This window comes from Salvelinus namaycush, unplaced genomic scaffold, assembly GCF_016432855.1.
Source record: "Salvelinus namaycush isolate Seneca unplaced genomic scaffold, SaNama_1.0 Scaffold1315, whole genome shotgun sequence".
In the NCBI taxonomy this organism is placed as follows: domain Eukaryota; kingdom Metazoa; phylum Chordata; class Actinopteri; order Salmoniformes; family Salmonidae; genus Salvelinus; species Salvelinus namaycush.
The window spans coordinates 13,792-34,647 of record NW_024058026.1 but is presented as its reverse complement, the minus strand read 5'-3'; the positions used below and the strand labels follow the sequence as shown (position 1 = coordinate 34,647).

Genomic DNA, 20,856 nt, shown 5'->3' with positions numbered 1-20,856 from the left:
CTGGAATGTTCTACTACCAGCAACAGTGTGTGAAAACCTTGTGAAGACTTACAGAAAACGTTTGACCTCTGTCATTGCCAACAAAGGGTATATAACAAAGTATTGAGATAAACTTTTGTTATTGACCAAATACTTATTTTCCACCATAATTTGCAAATAAATTCATAAAAAATCCTACAATGTGATTTTCTGGATTTTCTTTTCTCATTTTGTCTGTCATAGTTGAAGTGTACCTATGATGAAAATTACAGGCCTCGCTCATCTTTTTAAGTGGGAGAACTTGCACAATTGGTGGCTGACTAAATACTTTTTTGCCCCACTGTATATATAATTATATAGTTATATATAGTTATATAGTTATACGTAGTTGTAGAACCAAAAAAGGTTATCAAATATAAATATTATAACTTGGAGTGAAGCATGCCTAACTGGAAATATAAATATGATAACTTGGAGTGAAGCATGCCTAAATGGAAATATAAATATGATAACTTGGAGTGAAGCATGCATGACTGGAAATATAAATATGATAACTTGGAGTGAAGCATGCCTAACTGGAAATATAAATATGATAACTTGGAGTGAAGCATGCCTAACTGGAAATATAAATATGATAACTTGGAGTGAAGCATGCCTAACTGGAAATATAAATATGATAACTTGGAGTGAAGCATGCCTAACTGGAAATATAAATATGATAACTTGGAGTGAAGCATGCCTAACTGGAAATATAAATATGATAACTTGGAGTGAAGCATGCCTAACTGGACATATAAATATGATAACTTGGAGTGAAGCATGCCTAACTGGAAATATAAATATGATAACTTGGAGTGAAGCATGCCTAACTGGACATATAAATATGATAACTTGGAGTGATGCATGCCTAACTGGAAATATAAATATGATAACTTGGAGTGAAGCATGCCTAACTGGAAATATAAATACTATAACTTGGAGTGAAACAAGTCTAACTGGAAATAGAAATATGCAATGACTATAATGTGTACTGTATGATATCTTCCCAAATGGCACCCTATTCCCTACATAGTGCACTATTTCTGGCCCGATCCCTATTGGACCTGGTTAAAAGTAGTGCACTACACAGGAAATAGGGTGCCATTTGGGAGAACTGTTATATATCCACGCACCTGACACACACAAAGAGAAAGGAGAAAAAACAATATTTCCAGTAGGTCAGGTGTTCTTGGCATTTGCATAACCACCAGGAAGTTACAGTAAGTTAACCATTTACACCTTCTACCGACCTTCCTTCACGGGAAATTCTGAGTATTTACCTTCATGAGACATTTCGTGGACTCCTCATGTGAATGGCATCTTATTTATTGTCTGTTTAGTATAGCCTACTGTATTGTACAGTAAATGCGCGTTTACAGATTAGAGATCGTTTTTCTTTGTTTCAATCGTGACGGGTGCGCTACATTTATGATTCCCAATGACAATTGGAAATGTGTTGTTTTTAGAGCTGTGAAAATGATTTGCGGGAGGAAAGCTAGTTGCTTTTGACTAAACGAAAATGAAGTTACTTCTCACGGTGGGATTGTTCTTGGCGTTTGTCTCTACTTCATCAAGTATATGGATTTTGGAATGGCCCACACTAAACTGCACTCAAGAGGTAAATGGCGACTGACTTTTAAAAATGTATTCGGCAAAAGAGTCAAACTCTCTCAGTGCACCCGGCCGTGATTGGGAGTCCCGTAGTGCGGCGTACAATTGTCTCAGCGTCGTCCGGGTTTAGCCGGGGTAGGACGTTATTGTAAATAAGAATTTATTATTAACTGACTTGTCTAGTTAAATAAAAGTTACATTAAAAATAAAAACAATATCTTTTTTAATTGCCATATCTAGAATCTGTCCGTCAGGCTGACTTTCATTATGCCTAGGCTACTAATTTACTTGATCATAATAAGATACATATCTTATCAAAAGAGATGACCTCTCAATCTATCATTCTTTGACATTGTGATATTATCAAAAATACCACTAATCTCAGCAAGTAGATTTATTTGTAATGCATTAAAAAAAAATATTAAAGGACAAATGTAGGTGTTTAAAAAAAAAATCTAATTTACAGCCTTGTGATGTCACTAGACAGGCCAACATTTCCAATGGTCTTTTATTAACTAGTTTACCACCTTGTGATGTCACTAGACAGGCCAACATTTCCAATGGTCTTTTATTAACTAGTTTACCACCTTGTGATGTCACTAGGCAGGCCAACATTTCCAATGGTCTTTTATTAACTAGTTTACCACCTTGTGATGTCACTAGGCAGGCCAACATTTCCAATGGTCTTTTATTAACTAGTTTACCACCTTGTGATGTCACTAGGCAGGCCAACATTTCCAATGGTCTTTTATGAACTAGTTTACCACCTTGTGATGTCACTAGGCAGGCCAACATTTCCAATGGTCTTTTATGAACTAGTTTACCACCTTGTGATGTCACTAGGCAGGCCAACATTTCCAATGGTCTTTTATTAACTAGTTTACCACCTTGTGATGTCACTAGGCAGGCCAACATTTCCAATGGTCTTTTATTAACTAGTTTACCACCTTGTGATGTCACTAGACAGGCCAACATTTCCAATGGTCTTTTATTAACTAGTTTACCACCTTGTGATGTCACTAGGCAGGCCAACATTTCCAATGGTCTTTTATTAACTAGTTTACCACCTTGTGATGTCACTAGGCAGGCCAACATTTCCAATGGTCTTTTATTAACTAGTTTACCACCTTGTGATGTCACTAGGCAGGCCAACATTTCCAATGGTCTTTTATTAACTAGTTTACCACCTTGTGATGTCACTAGGCAGGCCAACATTTCCAATGGTCTTTTATTAACTAGTTTACCACCTTGTGATGTCACTAGACAGGCCAACATTTCCAATGGTCTTTTATTAACTAGTTTACCACCTTGTGATGTCACTAGACAGGCCAACATTTCCAATGGTCTTTTATTAACTAGTTTACCACCTGGTGATGTCACTAGACAGGCCAACATTTCCAATGGTCTTTTATTAACTAGTTTACCACCTTGTGATGTCACTAGGCAGGCCAACATTTCCAATGGTCTTTTATGAACTAGTTTACCACCTTGTGATGTCACTAGGCAGGCCAACATTTCCAATGGTCTTTTATGAACTAGTTTACCACCTTGTGATGTCACTAGGCAGGCCAACATTTCCAATGGTCTTTTATTAACTAGTTTACCACCTTGTGATGTCACTAGGCAGGCCAACATTTCCAATGGTCTTTTATGAACTAGTTTACCACCTTGTGATGTCACTAGGCAGGCCAACATTTCCAATGGTCTTTTATGAACTAGTTTACCACCTTGTGATGTCAATAGACAGGCCAACATTTCCAATGGTCTTTTATGAACTAGTTTACCACCTTGTGATGTCACTAGGCAGGCCAACATTTCCAATGGTCTTTTATGAACTAGTTTACCACCTTGTGATGTCACTAGACAGGCCAACATTTCCAATGGTCTTTTATGAACTAGTTTACCACCTTGTGATGTCACTAGGCAGGCCAACATTTCCAATGGTCTTTTATGAACTAGTTTACCACCTTGTGATGTCACTAGACAGGCCAACATTTCCAATGGTCTTTTATTAACTAGTTTACCACCTTGTGATGTCACTAGGCAGGCCAACATTTCCAATGGTCTTTTATTAACTAGTTTACCACCTTGTGATGTCACTAGGCAGGCCAACATTTCCAATGGTCTTTTATTAACTAGTTTACCACCTTGTGATGTCACTAGGCAGGCCAACATTTCCAATGGTCTTTTATTAACTAGTTTACCACCTTGTGATGTCACTAGGCAGGCCAACATTTCCAATGGTCTTTTATTAACTAGTTTACCACCTTGTGATGTCACTAGACAGGCCAACATTTCCAATGGTCTTTTATTAACTAGTTTACCACCTTGTGATGTCACTAGGCAGGCCAACATTTCCAATGGTCTTTTATTAACTAGTTTACCACCTTGTGATGTCACTAGACAGGCCAACATTTCCAATGGTCTTTTATTAACTAGTTTACCACCTTGTGATGTCACTAGACAGGCCAACATTTCCAATGGTCTTTTATTAACTAGTTTACCACCTGGTGATGTCACTAGACAGGCCAACATTTCCAATGGTCTTTTATTAACTAGTTTACCACCTTGTGATGTCACTAGGCAGGCCAACATTTCCAATGGTCTTTTATTAACTAGTTTACCACCTTGTGATGTCACTAGACAGGCCAACATTTCCAATGGTCTTTTATTAACTAGTTTACCACCTTGTGATGTCACTAGACAGGCCAACATTTCCAATGGTCTTTTATTAACTAGTTTACCACCTGGTGATGTCACTAGACAGGCCAACATTTCCAATGGTCTTTTATTAACTAGTTTACCACCTGGTGATGTCACTAGGCAGGCCAACATTTCCAATGGTCTTTTATTAACTAGTTTACCACCTGGTGATGTCACTAGGCAGGCCAACATTTCCAATGGTCTTTTATTAACTAGTTTACCACCTTGTGATGTCACTAGGCAGGCCAACATTTCCAATGGTCTTTTATTAACTAGTTTACCACCTGGTGATGTCACTAGGCAGGCCAACATTTCCAATGGTCTTTTATTAACTAGTTTACCACCTTGTGATGTCACTAGGCAGGCCAACATTTCCAATGTTCTTTTATTAACTAGTTTACCACCTTGTGATGTCACTAGGCAGGCCAACATTTCCAATGGTCTTTTATTAACTAGTTTACCACCTTGTGATGTCACTAGGCAGGCCAACATTTCCAATGGTCTTTTATTAACTAGTTTACCACCTTGTGATGTCACTAGGCAGGCCAACATTTCCAATGGTCTTTTATTAACTAGTTTACCACCTTGTGATGTCACTAGGCAGGCCAACATTTCCAATGGTCTTTTATTAACTAGTTTACCACCTTGTGATGTCACTAGGCAGGCCAACATTTCCAATGGTCTTTTATTAACTAGTTTACCACCTTGTGATGTCACTAGACAGGCCAACATTTCCAATGGTCTTTTATTAACTAGTTTACCACCTTGTGATGTCACTAGACAGGCCAACATTTCCAATGGTCTTTTATTAACTAGTTTACCACCTTGTGATGTCACTAGGCAGGCCAACATTTCCAATGGTCTTTTATTAACTAGTTTACCACCTGGTGATGTCACTAGGCAAGCCAACATTTCCAATGGTCTTTTATTAACTAGTTTACCACCTTGTGATGTCACTAGGCAGGCCAACATTTCCAATGGTCTTTTATTAACTAGTTTACCACCTTGTGATGTCACTAGGCAGGCCAACATTTCCAATGGTCTTTTATTAACTAGTTTACCACCTTGTGATGTCACTAGGCAGGCCAACATTTCCAATGGTCTTTTATTAACTAGTTTACCACCTTGTGATGTCACTAGGCAGGCCAAAACTCCATCCCGCTAAAACAGGCTGCCATTTCAGGAAGTCCTTTCAAATAGCTCTTTATACTAAAAGGGCATTATCATAATTTTCACAATTTCCCAGTATTATTCCAACCTCATAGTGTGTAAATATATCTAAAACAGAGGAAAGTCAGGTTTTCTGGCTGCGCTAGACTTAACAGAAATACATGATTAGTTCATCAATACCATTATCAGTTGTTGGTGCTTCTTGTTCTATGGTTTTCGTTTGCTCATGTGTACGTTCCTCTTTTTGTGCAGGGTTTGAGATGTGAAGCCAAAATCAGTGAGTAGTATCTCTAACGTACCGTAGACTCTTACTATTGGTCCACACAGTGTTTTACAGTGGGTGGTTATCTTGTTCAAACCAGCTGAGATCACGGTTGCATGTTTCCTTTTTGACGTGATAGTTGATCACTTCCTTCATCAATAAGTGTAATATAGATGGAAAACATTTCTGTTTAAAGTAGACATATTGGATTAAAATGCCCTACCCCCTCCACTCTGCTCGCCTACCCCCTCCACTCTGCTCCCCCCACCCCTCCGCTCTGCTCCCCTCCCCCCTCCTCTCCTCTCCTCCCCTCCCATCTCCTCTTCTCTCCTTCCCTCCCCTCCATAGATAACTGCCTGGATCCTGGGTGGTTGAAGCCTCGGAGCTACACTCCTAGCAGCCCAGTGAACCTAGAGGTGGAGCTGGACACTAGAAAAGATGAGGAGGGACACCTGGTGCCTGTTTTAGTGGCCCGATGGAAAGCTCAGGATGACGGTGGGTTGACTGGCCACTATCACAATGTGACATGACCTCCCTATTAAAGCGCACTAAGCCATAGGGGGGCTATTTGTTAGATGTGTCATAAGTAGAGAGGAGCACTAGAAGTAGATTAGCAGTTTGTGACTTTTACATTTCTTCTTCTTCACCTTCTTCTTCACCTTCTTCACCTTCTTCTTCTTCTTCACCTTCTTCATCTTCACCTTCTTCTTCTTCTTCTTCACCTTCTTCTTCTTCACCTTCTTCTTCTTCTTCACCTTCTTCTTCTTCTTCACCTTCTTCACCTTCTTCTTCTTCACCTTCTTCTTCTTCTTCACCTTCTTCACCTTCTTCTTCTTCTTCACCTTCTTCACCTTCTTCTTCTTCACCTTCTTCTTCTTCTTCTTCACCTTCTTCACCTTCTTCTTCTTCACCTTCTTCTTCTTCTCCTTCACCTTCTTCACCTTCACCTTCTTCACCTTCTTCTTCTTCACCTTCTTCTTTTTCTTCACCTTCTTCTCCTTCTTCTTCACCTTCTTCACCTTCTTCTTCACCTTCTTCTTCTTCTTCTTCACCTTCTTCTTCTTCTTCTTCACCTTTATCTTCTTCTTCTTCACCTTCTTCTTCTTCACCTTCTTCACCTTCTTCTTCTTCACCTTCATCTCCTTCTTCTTCACCTTCTTCTTCTTCACCTTCTTCTTCTTCACCTTCTTCTTCACCTTCTTCACCTTCTTCTTCTTCACCTTCTTCTTCTTCTTCTTCACCTTCTTCACCTTCTTCTTCTTCACCTTCTTCTTCTTCACCTTCTTCACCTTCTTCTTCTTCTTCTTCACCTTCTTCACCTTCTTCTTCTTCTTCACCTTCATCTCTTTCTTCTTCACCTTCTTCTTCTTCACATTCTTCTTCATCTTCTTCTTCTTCACCTTCTTCTTCTTCTTCTCATCAGGAAGTATTAGTTCCCTGAAAGGAACAGAGCTTCATGTTTTGAAGGAAGCCACAAACCAGAATCTGTGTGTTCGATACTTATTCTTCGATAAGATACCCATGCTGAATCCAGCACATGAAAAGGTAGGCCGCATTACAAGTCATCAATTTAATGGTAAATATCCATTCTTACGTGACACACCCTAGTAAACAGACAATCTATTTTCTCTCAGTGGTCTTTCTCCCTGGATCGAGTGGTGGTTGAACCCGGCCTGTCATACGTTGTCTCAGTCTCCAACCTCCCCAAACCAAACCTGAAACACTCTGGTTATAACATCCATAAACATTTCACTGTGCCAGGTGAGAACCATACATTTAGGTGAGATTAGTAAAACACAGTGTAGAGACTTTGTACAGTAGTCTACTGTCTATTCCTACTGCACATTGGATTGGCATCAACAGCTTTGTATTCAATACCTGAAACATACTTGTTACAACATTTAGTTCCAAACTATGAACAGTCAGGTAATAGATGTTATTTAACTTTAGATTGTAAAGATCCCAAGATTCAGAGGAGCAAGGTGTGTCTGGAAAACGGTGAGTGACCAATCACATTACTATTATATTATATGAAGTGGTGAGTGACCAATCACATTACTATTATATTATATGAAGTGGTGAGTGACCAATCACATTATATTATATGAAGTAGTGAGTGGCCAATCACATTACTATTATATTATATGAAGTGGTGAGTGACCAATCACATTACTATTATATTATATGAAGTGGTGAGTGACCAATCACATTACTATTATATTATATGAAGTGGTGAGTGACCAATCACATTACTATTATATTATATGAAGTGGTGAGTGACCAATCACATTACTATTATATTATATGAAGTGGTGAGTGACCAATCACATTATATTATATGAAGTGGTGAGTGACCAATCACATTACTATTATATTATATGAAGTGGTGAGTGACCAATCACATTACTATTATATTATATGAAGTGGTGAGTGACCAATCACATTATATTACATGAAGTGGTGAGTGACCAATCACATTACTATTATATTATATTATGTGTTGAGTGACCAATCACATTACTATTATATTATATGAAGTGGTGAGTGACAAATCACATTACTATTATATTATATGAAGTGGTGAGTGACCAATCACATTACTATTATATTATATGAAGTGGTGAGTGACCAATCACATTACTATTATATTATATTATGTGTTGAGTGACCAATCACATTACTATTATATTATATGAAGTGGTGAGTGACCAATCACATTACTATTATATTATATGAAGTGGTGAGTGACCAATCACATTACTATTATATTATATGAAGTGGTGAGTGACCAATCACATTACTATTATATGTAGTGGTGAGTGACCAATCACATTACTATTATATGAAGTGGTGAGTGACCAATCACATTACTATTATATTATATGAAGTGGTGAGTGACCAATCACATTACTATTATATTATATGAAGTGGTGAGTGGCCAATCACATTACTATTATATTATATGAAGTGGTGAGTGACCAATCACATTATATTATATGAAGTGGTGAGTGGTTGTAATGAACATCTAGTTAAATAAATATCTTAAAGTCATACAGGTATAATGTTCATAGTGTATTGTGACCGGTCCTTGACTTGGACTGAAATAGGTTCCAGTACTCATTTTGGGTGCCGGTACTGTTTATAATTAGGTGCAGGAACTCCTCAATACTTTTATATAAATAAATAAAATAAATAGATAATAATAATAATAATAATAAAATCTAATATTCTATGAGAGGTACACGGACACAAGTAGTAGAACATTCCAGGATGCTGCTACTCAGTTCTGACATTGTTCCTTTGTTGCTGTGTGAAGGGAGTCTGTGGAGACCTAACACTACGTTGGAGCGGTCTACTGGACCACAAGGCAGAACCACACTCACTGTTGGGTTCAGTACAGACCAGCACTCACACAACTACAGAGTCTCACTACTGTGCTCCAACAACAGACAATGGCAGGACACAGACATGGTATGGTTATTAATGTTATGAATGGCTTATGAATGGCTTATGAATGGCTTATGAATGCCTTATGAATGGCTTATGAATGGCTTATGAAGTCAATAGACATATGTAGGTTCCCTTTAACTAAGTAGGCTCCCGAGTGGTGCAGTGGTCTAAGGCACTGCATCTCAGTGCTAGAGGCGTCACTACAGACCATGGTTCGATCCCGGGCTGTATCACAACTGATCGTTGATCGAGAGTCCCATAGGGCGGCGCACAATTGGCACAGCGTCGTCCGGGTTAGGGGAGGGTTTGGCCAGGGTAGGCCGTGATTGTAAAATAACAATTTGTTCTTAACTGACATGCCTAGTTAAATAAAATAAAAACATAAATAACTAAGGACGTGTCCCAAATGACACCCTACTCCCTATCAAGTGAACTAGGGTTCTGGTCTAAAGTAGTGCACTATATTGGGAATAGGGCTCTGGTCTAAAGTAGTGCACTATATTGGGAATAGGGCTCTGGTCTAAAGTAGTGTACTATATAGGGAATAGGGCTCTGGTCTAAAGTAGTGTATTATATAGGGAATAGGGCTCTGGTCTATAGTAGTGCACTATATAGGGAATAGGGTTCTGGTCTAAAGTAGTGCACTATATTGGGACTAGGGCTCTGGTCTAAAGTAGTGTACTATATAGGGAATAGGGCTCTGGTCTAAAGTAGTGCACTACATAGGGAATAGGGCCCTGGTCAAAAGTAGTGCACTACATAGGGAATAGGGCTCTGGTCTAAAGTAGTGCACTATATAGGGAATTGGGTTCTGGTCAAAAGTAGTGCACTATATAGGGAATTGGGTTCTGGTCAAAAGTAGTGCACTATATGGGGAATAGGGCTCTGGTCAAAAGTAGTGCACTATATAGGGAATAGGGTTCTGGTCAAAAGTAGTGCACTACATAGGGAATAGGGCCCTGGTCTATAGTAGTGTACTATATAGGGAATCGGGCTCTGGTCTAAAGTAGTGCACTATATAGGGAATTGGGTTCTGGTCAAAAGTAGTGCACTATATGGGGAATAGGGCTCTGGTCTAAAGTAGTGCACTATATAGGGAATAGGGCTCTGGTCTAAAGTAGTGCACTAAATAGGGAATAGGGTGCTCTATTCTAAGTGTTACTGTTTTTTTTACATCCTTCTCATTGCGTAAAGAACTGCATCATCAGCAGAGTTGTGTCTGTAGCTCGCTACACGACGTCAGAGACATCGGTACAGAAGACATCTTGTTTTCCCTTCCAAGGGTTTGACCTAGAACATGTAGGTTTGCAAAGCGAGACACTGCACATCCTGTGTCACACTTCATCGCTGGGGTTCTTCCCCAGATTCTAATCTTCTTCACACATATAGTGCCTTGGGAAAGTACTCAGACCCCTTGACTTGTTCCACATTTTGTTACATTACAGCCTTATTATGGGATATTGTGTGTAGATTGATGAGTAAAAAAACAATATAATCCATTTTAGAATGACATCACAATACTCCATAATGACATCACAATATTCCATAATGACATCACAATACCCCATAACGAAAAAGCAAAAACTGTTTGTTAGAAATTGTTGCAAATGTATAAAAAAAAAAGCCCAGAAATATCACATTTACATAAGTATTCAGACCCTTTACTCAGTATTTTGTTGAAGCACCTTTGGCAGTGATTACAGCATCGAGTCTTCTTGGGTATGATGCTACAAGCTTGGCACACCTGTATTTGGGGAGTTTCTCCCATTCTTCTCTGCAGATCCTCTCAAGCTCTGTCAGGTTGGATGGGGAGCGTCGCTGCACAGCCAATTTCAGGTCTCTCCAGAGATGTTCGATCGGGTTCAAGTCCGGGCTCTGGCTGGGCCACTCAAGGACATTCAGAGACTTGTCCCAAAGCCACTCCTGTTTTGTCTTGGCTGTGTGCTTAGGATCGTTGTCCTGTTGGAAGGTGAACCTTCACCCCAGTCTGAGGTCCTGAGTGCCCTGGAGCAGGTTTTCATCAAGGATCTCGCTGTACTTTGCTCCGTTCATCAGTCCCTCGATTCTGACTAGTCTCCAAGTCCCTGCCGCTGAAAAACATCCCCACAGCATGATGCTGCCACCACCATGCTTCACCGTAGGGATTGTGTCAGGTTTCATCAGACCGGAGAATCTTGATTCTCATGGTCTGAGAGTCCGTTAGACCAAGCGGGCTGTCATGTGCCTTTTAGTGAGGAGTGGCTTCCGTCTGGCCACTCTACCATAAAGGCCTGATTGGTGGAGTGCTGCAGAGATGGATGTCCTTCTGGAAGGTTCTCCCATCTCCACAGAGGAACTCCGGAGCTCTGTCAGAGTGACCATCAGGTTCTTGTTCATCTCCCTGACCAAGGCCCTTCTCCCCCGATTGCTCAGTTTGGCCGGACGGCCAGGTCTAGGAAGAGTCTTGGTGGTTCCAAACTTCTTCAATTTAAGAATGATGGAGGCCACTGTGTTCTTGGGGACCTTCAATGCTGCAGAAATGTTTTGGTACCCTTCCCCAGATCTGTGCCTCGACACAATCCTGTCTCGGAGCTCTACGGACAATTCCTTTGACCTCATGACTTGGTTTTTGCTCTGACATGCACTGTCAACTGTGGGACCTTATATAGACAGGTTTGTGCCTTTCCAAATATATGTCCAATCAATTGAATTTACCACAGGTGGACTCCAATCAAGTTGTAGAAACATCTCAAGGATGATCAATGGAAACAAGATGCACCTGAGCTCAATTTGGAGTCTCATAGCAAAGGTTCTGAATACTTATATAAATAAAGTATTTCTGTTTTTTATTTGTAATACATTTGCCAAAATATCTAAAACCCTGTTTTCACTTTGTCATTATGTGGTATTGTGATGTCATTATGTGGTATTGTGATGTCATAATGGGGTATTGTGATGTCATTATGTGGTATTGTGATGTCATTATGGGGTATTGTGTGTAGATTGATGAGGATTTTTAAATTTTTTATCCATTTTAGAATAAGGCTGTAACATAACAAAATGTGGAAATAGGGAAGGGGTCTGAATACTTTCCCAAGGCACTGTACCTACGTCTATGATGTAGAGATCAAGCAGAAAGATAAGCGAGTTCATATCTTATGTTTTTCCTTTAGACCAACCAAACGTTGCTGAATGTAGAGTTTGACCTGGAGAAGTGGCCCCGGACCTGCTGCCATTTTGATGTGGAGGTCAGTCCTCCTTGGAACTTTACAACTTACTTGTTTCTGTCAAATCACTGGCAGTGTTCAGCAAGCTAGAGGTTTATGTTGTAGACCTGTTGTGTACCTGATAGTGGCCTTGTAAAGCACAGCTTCATCTTCCTCCTACTAGATCCAGCCGTTTTTTAGCCGTTGCAACAACGACTGTGTACGAAGAAGGAAAACGTTTAACATATGTGGTAGGTTCATCAACAAGTCTATTTATTACATGGTAAAATAGGATATATTTCCTGTTGTCCACTAACAAAATATTGGTGTGATTTCAGGGACCCCTCCAACTGTGTTACCTGGAGATTCTGCATCTCCTAAAATCTACACAGCCGTAGCTGCCGTGGTGTTGCTGCTGGTCGCTGGACTGGTCTGTTGTCTTGTCTATCAACTACGGAGACGGAGAAAGAAAGGTGGGTTGAGGAGAGATGCCATTATCACTCAATATCTCGCACTTAATCACTCAAAATGTATTGGAAATTGGTTATTCAGTGCTCCTCAGTGACAAACAAGTTATTTTGACAAGTCTCTATTTGACTGACTTTGGCTGTTGAGAAATGAAGGCATGTATATAATATGCTTCATTACTGCACGGTCATGTAGCCATAACTAAATGCATGACATTAATTAAGACATTAGCAGAATATGATGGTTAAGAAATGAGGATGGATTTTGGGAGTCAATGGTCCGTGGGATAGAAGAGCATCAATCTGACTTCCTGTTTCATACTTTCATCTTTCTCTCTCTCTCACTCCCCTCCCCCCCATCTCTCTCTCACTTCCTTCCCTCTCTCTCACTCCCCTCCCCTCTCTCTCTCTCTCCCTCTCTGTCTCTCTTTCCCTCCCCTCCCATCCCCCTCTCTCTGTCTCTCACTCCCCTCCCTCTCTGTCTCTCTTTCCCTCCCCTCCTTCCCTCTCTGTCTCTCGCTCTGTCTCTCCCTCCCTTCCCTCCCTCTTTCCCCCTCCCTTTCTCCCTCCCTCTCTCTCTCCCTCCCTCTCTGGCTCTCTCCCTCTCTCTCTCTCCCTCCCTCTCTGTCTCTCCCTCCCTCTCTGTCTCTCTCCATCTCCCTCTTTCTCTCTCTCTCTCTCTCCCTCCCCTCCTTCCCTCTCTGTCTCTCCTTCAGTCCCACCAGGCCCCTATCCCCCAGCTGTAGAGCCAGACGCCCAGACTCCTCATCTCCCCAGGGTTCCTCCCAGGGTGTTGGTGATCTACTCTCAGGACCATCCTCTCTACAGGAATATAGTCCTGAAGCTCTGTGCCTTCCTCCAGGCCAAGTGTGGAACTGAGGTGGTGTTGGACCTTCTAGACACAGCCTGGCTGGGCACTGTGGGGAGACTACCCTGGCTGGAGTGGCAGAGACAACAGGTGGGTAGACACCAGGAGTGCTGATCTAGGATCAGGTGTTCCTTGTTCATGTAATATCCTTCAATATAATCTAAAAGGCTAAACTGTTCCTAGATCAGCACTCCCACTCTGAAACCCTTTATACATACAGGCCCAGTAGAGAAGAGGACTAGACGGTTAGGAAGTAAAAGTGGGAATCTGAAGGTTGTTGGTTTCAGACCCTGTACCGTTGTTTTCTTTAGCAAGGCACTTGAACAAAACAGAAAAAAAATCTTTCCACAGATTGACAAATCTGTCTCTCTCCTCCTCTCCTCTTCTTGTCTTCTCCTCTCCTCTCTTCTCCTCTCCTCCCCCTCTCCTCTCTTGTCTCTCCTCATCTCCTCTCCTCTCTTCTCCTCTCCTCTCCTCCCCCTCTCTCCTCTCCTCTCCTACAGATCAACAAATCATCAGACAAGATCCTGGTCCTCTGTTCTCGTGGCGTCCAGGCCAAGTGGAGGGCGATGTGTGGCCAGAGTCGTGTGACGTTAAGAGAGGACCTCCGGTCGCCCATCGACGACATGCTGACCCCGGCCCTCAACCTCTTCCTGCCCGACATGCAGCAGGCCGCCGCGCTGGGGAAATACATGGTGGCCTACTTTGACGATGTCGGCAGCGAGCGTGACGTGCCGTCTGTCTTCGACATCGCTGTGAAGTACAAGCTGATGAAACACTTTGAGGAGCTCTGCTTTAGGATCCTGGACCAGGAGAAGTACGCACCAGGACAGGTCCGTTTGTTGATGGGATCTCCCTATGCTTCCTGCCTGGTCTGTTGTTCTGTACCCTAGTCTATAGGTAATAGTTAGGGATGCACGATAAGTCGGTGAACATATCGGAATCGGACGATATTAGCTAAAAATGCCAACATCGGTATCGGCCCGATGTTTAGTTTAACGCCGATGTTTAAAACCGATGTCAAAGCTGACGTGCACACCTATATAACGTAGGTACATGACATAACGACGCCACGTAAAATGTTGCACTACACGTGTAACACAGCATTCCTAACCTAGCCCGCAATGTCTGCTGTTTGGATCGAGCAGTCAACAAGTCCAGCAGTCATTTGAAAGAGTCAGATAATGGAATTCATTGCCCTTGACAGTCAACCGTTCTCTGTCGTGGGTGATGTTGGCTTTCGCCGACTGGTCGAGCACCCGTACACACTAACGTTACAAAGTGCGCTATTGTTCAGATGTTGCCTTACCGGAGTTACACAGTAATAGTGTAATATTAGCTTCACGACATACTATGGGACGCCTTTTGGGTCTTTCCTTGTCCAAAAAAATACACGTCAAATAACACTATTTGACACGTTAAATAACACAGTTCTATTATAGAATGTTGCGTGTTCTGAATTTCCAATCAGTAGCACTGTCAAAGCTGTACAAACAGTCTGCAAACAAGTAAACACCGGCCACGAATGATGTGTTTACAATACCACGTTGGTAATAAAGCATTATTTGTTCAACCGCAACTTCTGGGGTAGCTAGCTTTAGCTTGGTAGCTAGCTAGCACCAATACAACCAGCCTGAAAACAATGACCAGTAGAAACTGCAGTCATTTTCATTATTCTTAGCAATGATTTAGGAATCCTTGTAAGTATTAGCTAGGAAGCCACTTGTTGTTCGACTGTTGAAATTGAACTTCAGTTCATGAAAATAAATAGCTAGCCAGCATCTTAACCCTGTTGCCCAAAGCTAACGTTATAAGCAGCCAGCTACTAAACCCTGTTGCCCAAAGCTAACGTTATAAGCAGCCAGCTACTTAACCCTGTTGCCCAAAGCTAACGTTATAAGCAGCCAGCTACTTAACCCTGTTGCCCAAAGCTAACGTTATAAGCAGCCAGCTACTTAACCCTGTTGCCCAAAGCTAACGTTATAAGCAGCCAGCTACTACACCCTGTTGCCCAAAGCTAACGTTATAAGCAGCCAGCTACTTAACCCTGTTGCCCAAAGCTAACGTTATAAGCAGCCAGCTACTTAACTCTGTTGCCCAAGGCTAACGTTATAAGCAGCCAGCTACTTAACCCTGTTGCCCAAAGCTAACGTTATAAGCAGCCAGCTACTTAACTCTGTTGCCCAAAGCTAACGTTATAAGCAGCCAGCTAGCTTCATCTGGCTAGTGAGGCTCGACCGGACCGGGTTATGTGTTGTGAAGCTAGCCACAATAAGGATTAGCCACAATAGTGGAATTTGCGGTTTGCCTTCAAAATAAAAGTACCTCTTTGAAAGGTTACAGTTGGTGGAATCATGTCATATTTAGACAAGATCATGTTAAACAAGGTTGGAATGTGAAGCAATGAAATGAGGTATCAGTCTACTCAGTGACACCCACAGAACACAACTGTGAAGAGTTTACGCAAATATGAGCTCTTATCGCGGGACTGTGTGAAATCATCTCCCCAGTCAGCCTATTGTGTGTATTGACATTCATGTTGCACTGTACAGCTTTACCTAAGGATTGGGGGATCAATGAAATGGGGTATAACAATTGTAAACAATTGTTGGAAAAAATCCTTGTGTCATGCACAAAGTAGTTGTCTTGACCGACTTGCCAAAACTATAGTTTGTTAACAAGACATTTGTGGAGTGGTTGAAAAATGAGTTTTAATGACTCCAACCTAAGTGTATGTAAACTTCCGACTTCAACTGTAGCTATGTAGTTAGCTAGCTAACGATAGCTACTGAAACAGATTATGTCGTTTTGCTGTGTCTTTGGGGAAGAACATTGTTTGCATCCATGAGCTAGCTAGCTTTTTTCGTGACCAGCACTCTAGGTGCGCGAGACAACTTCTCCAGCATCATAGCATACGTATCGATGAATCATCTTGACATATGAAATACGAGTGATCGTGTAATCAATGTGTAATAACTACGTAAAAATATGAGTGCGTTAAATTATTATGTGACGTGCAGTCATATTCAGATCCTGATTGGTCAACAAGCTTATTTGACGAGTATCTTTTTTGACACGCAAAGACCCAAACGGGCTCCTGGTTGAGAATGAAACGACTGAAGAAATCAACAACGAAATATCACAGCGAGTAAGTGAAAGAAATAGGTTTTGATTATGTTTAACTGGTAATGGGGACCTACGTAAATGCCAACAATATAACTTTTTGGTCAGTGTGGTGTGTGTAACCTTTATTTAACTAGGCAAGTCAGTTAAGAACAAATTCTTATTTACAATGACGGCCTACCCCGGCCAAACCCGGACGGCGCTGGGCCAATCGTGCGCCGCCCTATGGGACTCCCAATCACGGCCGGATGTGATACAGCCTGGATTCGAACCAGGGACTGTAGTGACGCCTCTTGCACTTAGACCGCTGCGTCCATGTGTGTGTGTGTTAACTATTTAACTGTACTAGAATGCTTAAAAGGCCACTAAAATTTTAAATATCGGTTATCTGGGTTTTTTTGGCAAGGAAAATATTGGTTATCGGCCAAAAATGTAATATTGGTGCATCACTAGTAGCAGTGAGGCCCACAGTGGAAATCAGACGCTAGCTTCTCAATTATGTTGAATGTACCAGTACTCTTACGGCTGAGGAAAGTTTTATGTACTATACCAAAATATATGTATATTTTTTTCTCAAATGTTGTGCACGAATTTGTTTACATCCCTGTTAGTGAGCATATTCTCCTTCGCCAAGATAATCCATCCACCTGACAGGTGTGGCATATCAAGAAGCTGATTAAACAGCATGATCATTACACAGGTGCACCTTGTTCTGGGGACAATAAAAGGGCCACTTTAAAAATGTGCTGAGGAATATTTCTGTCTGTAATAAAGCCCTTTTGTGGGGAAAAACACATTCTGATTAACTGGGCCTGGCTCCTTAGTCGGTGGGGCTGGCTGCCAAGTGGGTGGGCCTATGCCCCCCACCCATGGCTACACCCCTGCCCAGTCATGTGAAATCCATAGTTTAGGGCCTAATGAATTTATTTTAATTGACTGATTTCCTTTTATAAACTGTAACTCAGTAAAATCTTTGAAGTTGTTGCGTTTGTATTTTTGTAAAGTATATTTTGAACGTGTCAAATAAAATGAACGAATTATTTCAATCAGGTCAGCCACATCGAGGGGATCGGAGTGGAAGAGTACTTCACATGTCCATCGGGGAGGGATCTGCGTGACGCCATCGAAGCCTTCCAGGTGTTCCAGCTAGAAAACCCAGACTGGTTTGAACAGGAGTGTGTTGACATCAACGCAGAGGAGGAAGTGGTCGCAGTAACAGAGTATGATGCTCTACTGGAACAGCCGGTCGCTCCTGTTTTAGAGTTTGTTCCAGAATATAGGAAGGGGCCTCCTGTTTTAGAGTTTGTTCCAGAATACAGGAAGGGGCCTCCTGTTCTAGAGTTTGTTCCAGAATACAGGAAGGGGCCTCCTGTTCTAGAGTTTGTTCCAGAATACAGGAAGGGGCCTCCTGTTCTAGAGTTTGTTCCAGAATACAGGAAGGGGCCTCCTGTTCTAGAGTTTGTTCCAGAATACAGGATGGGGCCTCCTGTTCTAGAGTGTGTTCCAGAATACAGGAAGGGGCCTCCTGTTCTACAGTGTGTTCCAGAATACAGCAAGGGGCCTCCTGTTCTACAGTGTGTTCCAGAATACAGGAAGGGGCCTCCAATCTCCAGCTATGATGTAGAGATCAATGGAAACAGCCAGGGATTCCAGGTCTTGACTCCTGAAGTGAAACTGGAAGGTAAGGTTATCAGTGGGGAGTGGAATGATAGCACAAACAGACTGGTACCCAGGCTAGGGGTTCCAGGTAATGGGACGTCTGTGCTGGAGCTTCTTCCATGGGTCAGCTCTGACAGCCACCAGGTGTACCCGTCATACCCGGTCGTTGAGGCCCCACCTGGGGTACTTATCTCTGATCTGCACCCGCATGCCCTGGAGAGTCAACCCTGGGGGTTGTCAGATCTTCTCCTGAGTGAGCCACCCTCGGCCAGAGAGAACTGTCTCCACCCACAGGAGAGGTGGGGAACAGCAGACCGCTGCCCTCTAGAGAACGAGGAAGAGGAGGAGGCATACAGTCCTTCTCGTCAACCCTCTGCTGACACCCTGGAACAACTCATGTCTCTCCAGCTGTCACTCTGTGGTCTCAGTGCTATCCCAGAAATCACCTCTGTGTCCACAGAGCACGGCTACCTATCACAACAGCATGGAGAGATGGACCTATCACTTCCTGTCAAGATGGGCCAATCACAACTGTCCTTCAGCTCCATCCAGGTTACCCCACCTGTACCGATGGACAGTCAGATTCAGTACCTCCCTCCCCTGTTAGAGATAACCCACTCCCAGCCGGTAGAGATGGAGGAGGGTGGGGAGGTGATGAATCCTGCTGCCCAGGAGAAGAGACCTGTCAGTGGGTCAGACCTGGGCTATATCTCCAGGAGCTCCTTCCAGCAGGACTCTTCTGTACACTACCCTGTAGGAGAGGCCAGCGACAATCCACTGGTGGCACTGGCCAGGTTACAACAGGCTCTCTACCTAAACAATTAAATACTCTGGCTTCTGCAATAAAATGCAGAGAGAACGTTCTAGAAAACGGGTGTTCATCATATACTCTGGATCATAAACACTTTAGTTGTTCAGCATTGTCTTTCATATTATTATAACACTATTGTCTATAAACGTTTTTCTGATTTCCTGTTTGAAAGGATGCACAAACCTGGAGTCAATGAATCAGCCAATGGGTTTGTACAGCATCATCCATATATTTAGTTCTGACATCACTTCCTTATATCAGGTTGTACAAGACAATAAAAAGTGATCATGTCCATATTTCAGATATACACAACATTCTACACGTAGAATTTGCTTTCTGTAAACAATAACCAGTTTCTGTTTTCCTGTACACTATTTGGGAATCAAGATTTTTTTGTCCCATATGGCACCCTATTCCCTACATAGTGCACTACTTTCGACCAGAGCCCTATTCCCTACATAGTGCACTACTTTCGACCAGAGCCCTATTCCCTACATAGTGCACTACTTTCGACCAGAGCCCTATTCCCTACATAGTGCACTACTTTTGACCAGAGCCCTGTGGACACAGCACCAAATATAAATCCCATTTAATGGTTTCAACAAAACATAGAAAACGTTCATGCTGGGAACAGAAGCTTAGTATCTGTTAATTATAAATCCCATTTAAACAACAAATCAAATGTAGTCAGTCAGAGTTAGTCTTGGTTTCTTTAAACCAGTTTTCTAGATCCAAGAATGAAAATCCTTGGTGGTCCAGGGCTTCTATTGGCCTATTACTGGACATAAAACACATTGTTTTGTCAGTACATACATTGTTACAGCCTGTCTTTTATCTAGCCTGGGTACCTGTCTGATTTTGCTGTTATGACAACTCATGACAATGAGCAATGGAGTTGGTGAGAGCACAAACAGATCCGGGGGCCAGGCTATCTTGTATCATCTCTAAACAGATCCGGGGGCCAGGCTATTTTGTATCATCTCTAAACAGATCCGGGGCCAGGCTATCTTGTATCATCTCTAAACAGATCCGGGGGCCAGGCTATCTTGTATCATCTCTAAACAGATCCGGGGGCCAGGCTATTTTGTATCATCTCTAAACAGATCCGGGGCCAGGCTATTTTGTATCATCTCTAAACAGATCTGGGTGCCAAGCTATCTTGTATCATCACTAAACAGATCCGGGGCCAGGTTAACTTGAATTATCTCTAAACAGATCCGGGGCCAGGCTATCTTGTATCATCCCTAAACAGATCCGGGGCCAGGTTAACTTGAATTATCTCTAACACCCCAAGTACAATTGCGCAAACCTTTTCAATATCTTAATATGCAGCAGGGTCATCGGCACGTAAATAATAATAAATAATATCTAAAAAGTATAAAAACATTGTAAATACGTCGGCTTGATTTATTCGGAACAAACAGAAGCAAGAACGAGCCATTCCATTTTTATTTGAGTTCAATCAGCCAACAGAAGGGTAGGTAGAAGGACACCTCAGTTACATCAGCCAACAGAAGGGCAGGTAGAAG

At 42.0% G+C, this 20,856-nt stretch overlaps 1 protein-coding gene across 2 annotated transcripts; it reads left to right on the top strand.

The window, feature by feature from the left end:
• The first annotated feature begins 1,284 nt into the window (after positions 1-1,284).
• On the top strand, positions 1,285-19,769 carry il17ra1a (interleukin 17 receptor A1a). Of its 2 annotated transcripts, XM_038982834.1 has the most exons (14): positions 1,285-1,636; positions 5,755-5,779; positions 6,113-6,259; positions 7,188-7,309; positions 7,399-7,525; positions 7,715-7,762; positions 9,081-9,235; positions 12,367-12,441; positions 12,584-12,650; positions 12,738-12,872; positions 13,583-13,824; positions 14,238-14,567; positions 17,908-18,538; positions 18,605-19,502. In XM_038982834.1, exons 1-14 carry the CDS (start codon positions 1,538-1,540, stop codon positions 19,339-19,341), a joined length of 2,940 nt encoding a protein of 979 aa, XP_038838762.1. In that variant the 5' UTR covers positions 1,285-1,537; the 3' UTR covers positions 19,342-19,502. The 2 variants fall into 2 exon arrangements, with proteins under 2 accessions (XP_038838762.1, XP_038838763.1); XM_038982835.1 differs by lacking the exon at positions 5,755-5,779 and having other exon boundaries at positions 1,539-1,636; positions 18,605-19,769.
• Positions 19,770-20,856: the final 1,087 nt, after the last annotated feature.

Bases quoted from the DNA above. Each gene is read 5' to 3' on its own strand.
- il17ra1a (XM_038982834.1), top strand. From the start codon at position 1,538: ATGAAGTTACTTCTCACGGTGGGATTGTTCTTGGCGTTTGTCTCTACT. The intron at 7,310-7,398 runs GTAGGCCGCATT...ATTTTCTCTCAG, and splicing joins TGAATCCAGCACATGAAAAG to TGGTCTTTCTCCCTGGATCG. The intron at 14,568-17,907 runs GTCCGTTTGTTG...TATTTCAATCAG, and splicing joins AGAAGTACGCACCAGGACAG to GTCAGCCACATCGAGGGGAT.